Source organism: Dermacentor albipictus, chromosome 1, assembly GCF_038994185.2.
Source record: "Dermacentor albipictus isolate Rhodes 1998 colony chromosome 1, USDA_Dalb.pri_finalv2, whole genome shotgun sequence".
NCBI classification, from domain to species: Eukaryota; Metazoa; Arthropoda; class Arachnida; order Ixodida; family Ixodidae; genus Dermacentor; species Dermacentor albipictus.
Window position 1 is genome coordinate 209,283,805 of NC_091821.1, and position 5,532 is coordinate 209,289,336.

General features: G+C 43.9%; 1 protein-coding gene across 4 annotated transcripts in view; it reads left to right on the plus strand.

Moving 5' to 3' along the window:
* The window catches only part of LOC135906653 (probable phosphorylase b kinase regulatory subunit beta), an 87,919-nt gene that overhangs the window by 70,663 nt on the left and 11,724 nt on the right, over positions 1-5,532 (plus strand). For all 4 annotated transcript variants that reach the window (XM_065438164.2, XM_065438166.2, XM_065438167.2 and 1 more), the window contains one exon: positions 5,299-5,498. In XM_065438164.2, coding sequence (XP_065294236.1) covers positions 5,299-5,498 — 200 coding nt within the window. The remainder of the gene's footprint in view (positions 1-5,298; positions 5,499-5,532) is intronic.

Genomic DNA, 5,532 nt, shown 5'->3' on the forward strand with positions numbered 1-5,532 from the left:
CTTCCTCGAAACTAACAATTTCTTTACTAAATATCAATATGGATTCAGGAGGGGTTACTCAACTTGTACACAGCTAGTAGAAACTATACATGATTTTTCCTCTTCAATTAACAATGGAACACAGATTGACGCCGTATTTATGGATTTCTTAAAAGCTTTTGACAGGGTCACTCACGAAAAGTTAATTTATAAGTTAGAAACAATACTTCATAACAAACAATTAGTAAAGTGGATTTCAGCCTACCTTTTAAACAGGGAACAATTCGTTGTTTTTAACAATCATTGTTCTGACAAGCTTACAGTTCACTCTAGCGTCCCTCAGGGCTCTGTTCTTGGGCCTCTATTGATTTTAATATATATTAATGATATTGTGTCTAACATTCCTTGTGAAAATTAGGCTTTACGCTGATGATTGTGTCATTTATACAGAAGTAAGAAGTGTCTCAGATCAAATACTACTAAATAGCGCGTTGAAAAGTTTCTGCATGGTGTGAATCATGGCAAATGTCCATTAATTTTGAAAAAACTGTATTGATGAGGATTACTCACAAAAAGAATGCCTTACCATTTGATTACAGTATTAATGATGTGACACTTGCAGAAGTAACAGAATATAAATATCTAGGGCTCTGGGTCACTAACAATCTCAGCTGGAACAAACATATTGATTTCATAACGTGTAACGCTTTTTGTAAATTGTTTTTCTTAAGACGGGCATTGCGGTTATCCACTCCGTTTGTCCACCTCCTTGCTTACAAATGTATTGTCTTGCCTACCTTAGATTATGCTGCTATCATTTGGGACCCATTCACTAAGACTAACATAAACAAAGTAGAGAGGGTTCAAAGGAGGGCTGCTCGATACATATATAATAATTATCGATAACACATCTTTTAATCAAAGCTGGTCTGCCGACAATAAATGAGCGAAATCGTTCTGCAAGACTTAAATTCATATACCAATTAATTAAAGGACACTACAGAACTGAACTCACCCATTTAGTTCATTTTTTGTCTGGGTATGCGACCCGACAACGACATCAGCTAACTTTAACTCCTTTTCGCATCCGTAATAACTGTTTTAAATACTCATTTCTTCCACGAACTATTACCAATTGGAATAACCTCACTAACAATGAAGTGTTGCTACCATCAATGACGTTATTCGCTCAACATATTACCTAGTCTGTGTTACTGCATTTCATCACTTCACTGTTCTATTGTGTATTTTATTTTTTACTGTTTGATATCTTGTTCAAATGTATCCCTGATGCTGGCTGCAGAGCTTCAACCTGCTCCCTTATTTCTTTTGTTTACATTTTGCCATTTTTGTGAAACTGCTTAATTCTTTTTCCCACCCTGCTATAATCCCGATACCGGGATTGCAGTATCAATAAATAAATAAAATAAATAAATAAATATAGTTAAACCTTGATATAACAAAGTTGGTAAAATCGGCAGTTTGCTTCACTATATGTAAATTTTGTTTGACTGAAAGTCGACCTTTTATGCAAATAAGTACAACCACCAATTGATTTTTCTTGCTCGGAAGGGGCCGCAGAATTTTCCGAACTACTGAGCAATAAAAAAAAGCAAATTTGAATGAGAAACCAATTCATTTTGATAAATTTGGGAGTCTGCAACGAATGATACGGTTTCGTGCCACGTACGCCGACGATATCTTCTCAGCGATACGAATTAAGTGAAGTCAGCCACACTTTCGCATGCACTCCACCCCCACGGCTGATAGCGTCACCCGTACTGGGACGATGCTATCAAGAAAAGCGCCAGCAACGGGGAGCGAATTTTTCCTCTGCCTCTCACTCAACAAGTCACTGAAACTCGAGATTATGCAACCTCCAATACTAAGCACACAGTAAGACAGCTTACATGGTGCCATACCATCTCGGCATGCCCACTCTTTGCCCATGATGCAGATTACTTCTAAAGCAGGGTGCGCAGCTGCATATGCGCTCGGCTGCCTTTACAGCCATAAGCAGCCACCGCCAAGACGCGCGCCACCTTATCCCCATTCCGCCCCTGCCCCTGCCCCCACCCCTTCATGCGCTTAATCGCATTACCATGAGCTCACTCCCCTCCTCTTCTGCTTTGCTCGCGTGGGATGGTGGCACTCCTGAAGCCACTATCTTTCTTTTCTCACACTTACACACTTTCACTCGCACCTAAAGTGCACCGTGCACGGGTGCGATAGGATCTTATTGCACTTTGACTTTATGTGGAATATGACGGTGCTCCACTTCAGCAGTTGCTCTTGCCATGCGGAACACAATTGGAGAAGTGTGTTTGCAAGCAGCCACTTGTAATGCAATCATTTAAGCATCTGCATCCACGGAAATTTTATATTGAAATTCGTTATATCGAGGTCTAACTGTATAATAAAATTGTCGATATAATGAAGCACTTGCCATAGAAACACCATATATTTTAAACCTCAACATATTGAGGTGTGCTTATACACGATTTCAATATAATGAAATTTCACTGCCGCTGCAAAGAAATACTGGTACAATAAATAGAAACTTCCACGGACGCAAATGGTCAAATGGTTGAATTGCAAGTGGCTGCTTGTGAATGCACCTGCCATGTGACCAAGAGTGACTGCCGAAGCAGAGCAGTGTCATGTACCATATTAAGTCATCCAAGTGCACAACCCATGCGCTGTATGCTTAGGGTGCAAGTGAAAGTGTGCGACGGTGAGCCAAGACGGATGGTAGTTTGATGAGCGCCGTCTTCCCATGCAAGCAAGGGGCAAACATGATCGCGGTAACATGATCAAGTGCACACGAAAGGATAAGGGGGAGGGGAAGAAGTTCGGGGGTAGGTTGACACGTGTCTCCTGTTCTAGCATGGCCTAAAGCATCTCTATACACGTCTCCGCCGACCAGGTTAAGTACCGCCAACCTACCCTCCTCCTCCACCCTCCTCCTCCACGCTCCTCTCCCACTCACCCTCTTAGCTTCCGGCGTCAAGCGGAACTTGCGTAGCTGCAGCTTCCTGTTCCGAGTGGAAGTGATGCTATGTTTTTTAGCGTTGTTTACTTTTGCGTCGATGGAGAGGCTTTAATTGCACCAGCTGCGGTTTAAACTGTGAATGCGATTCCATCCAAGAACCACCGCCTATTGTAATCAGCGATCTGGTCGTGTTCGCTGCTTCGCGTCAACCTGCAACGGGTTGTGCCACGAGAGACAACGTACAGTGGAATGTAGTGCCTGGGCGCTTGGAGACCACTGCCGTTTTTCGTGCATTTGGAAAACAGCAACTGTGAACTACTAAAGTGGAATACAATAGCTTGTCCCCTTTGTATTCTTCTTATGGTGACTGCCACAGCTCTGCTAAGCACGCGCTGGCGTCGCATCATCGTCTAACAGCAGTCAAAGCGGAAATTCCCGCAGCGCAACTCTAGGAAGCGGAAACGCTGGAACCGGAAATTTTGAAATCGGAAATGCCAGAACCGGATTTGGTGTGAGGGGAAAAGGCGGCGCACAACAAAGGTTGTTGCTACTTAAGAAAGCGGCGGTGGCGCGTAGATGGAGGGGCTTTAGCATGGCCGTGGCTGCGCATGGTTGTCAGCGCGGCTAAGCGCATACACAGACCATGTGCCCTGTTTTAGAGGTAATATATTGCATATGCATAGAGTGAGCGGGCCAAAATGCCATGGTATCATGTGTACTGTCTTCCCATGTGTTTAGTACTGGAGGTTGCGTAATCTTGAGTTTCGGAGTCGCATTTAAGCGAGAGGCAGACGAAGCATTCACTCTCTGCTGCCGGTGCTTTTCACGATAATGTTATCCCACTGCGGGTGACACTAACCGCTGCGTGCAGAGTGCGCACGAAAGTGTGGCTGGCTTTGCTTTGTAATGCCAATCTCGAGATCTCATCGATATGGCATGAAACCCTATCTTTTGCGCCGACTCTCAAATTCAACAAAATAAACTTTTTTCTAATACAAGTTTGCTTGTTCCAAATGTCTGATAACTTGAAAAAGTTAGCGGCCCCTTCTGTGTCAGAAAAAAATTCACCGACGATTATGATACTCCCTAATGCGAAATTTGAGTGCAGCTCTGTACGTGTTATCATTTCGTTATATATTGGCTGGCGCAGACCATCTGTTTTGTGTGGCACGTGCAAACGCGCGAAGTGTAGCATGACTGCCCCACTAATCTGGAGATTGCGAGAGCCAGCATGTGGGTGACGCGTGGGCGTGACTCACAGCAGCCGCCAATAACGGACCTCCCATACGACAGGCGCTACTCAGGCCACCGTTGCCACAGTACGCTTTTCTTCTGACGCCATCACCATACCCTCCCCCGCTTTAGGCCTCATGGTTCCACTGCACCGTCCTCTCTCCTTTCATCTTTCATCTCCCACGGCGCCCCATGTTCGCTCTTTCATCCTTCACTCAATCGCTCAGTTACGCTGCAGTAGGATAGTAGTCTTATTGGCTATATAAGCTTGTAAACATTCGCTTACTAATTAAATTAACAAGCATTGTGTCACATGCATACAAACATTAACACATCTTACTCGATGACTGTGTACACTTGATGTCAAAACGTTGTCGTGAGGAAACGCAGCAGCAGCAGTGAGCGAATTGACCTTTGTGCTGCCTCTCGCTTTAGTGTGAACTGCGCGGCAAGAACACAGCGCACACGAAACTATCAACACTCTGTGCACTCTCTCCCGATCGCAAGTCGATGTCAAGATAGGGCCCGTGCGACCATGGCATACGCAACCACCACCGGAGTAGAACCCTTCCCCTTTCCTCCCCCATGTACCTTGTGTACAGCAGAAGACAGCGTGCTTCCTCCCCGCTTTCCTCCCTTGCACACCGCGCATGATTGAGCCACCATCATTGGCTTGCCCTCGCACGCTTTCACTCGCACGTACAGCATATGGTATGTGGTGATGATGTTATTACACTTAAACTTTATACAGAGCATCATGGTGGCACCGACGACTACAGCGGAAATGCGTCGGGAGTGTTCATATAGTTGCTATCGCAATAAAATATATTTCCGACTGTACTTATTTGCATAAAAGGTTGAATTTCAATAAAATAAAGTTGATTTAATGAAGCAAATTGCCGATTTTGCCGACTTAAATATATTGAGGTTTAACTGTATATATCTTTGTTTCTTTAACTTTTGGCTATAGTTGCTATATGTGCAGGCAGGTTGTGTCATGATTTTTACTGACACATACTCTCAATAATACCACATATTATGCAATATTGTTTGCTTTTTCCATTTTTTTTTTCTTTCTCTTAATCCAATCTTAGATCACTGTGGGTGTCTTCGGCCGAGACGAAGCTGTTATTGATAAGCCATTGACCCCAAAGGAGATTAAGAGCATCATCTATGCACAGTGTAAAGATCATGTGTACCATTCAGTACTGCTTCAAGAAGTAATTGTTTATGTCGGTCGCCTCATCTCCACCACACCGAAGCTCTTTGAGGGCATCCTCAAGATCAGAACTGGGCAAGTTCACTTCCTTTGTTCACGTAGTCCTAAA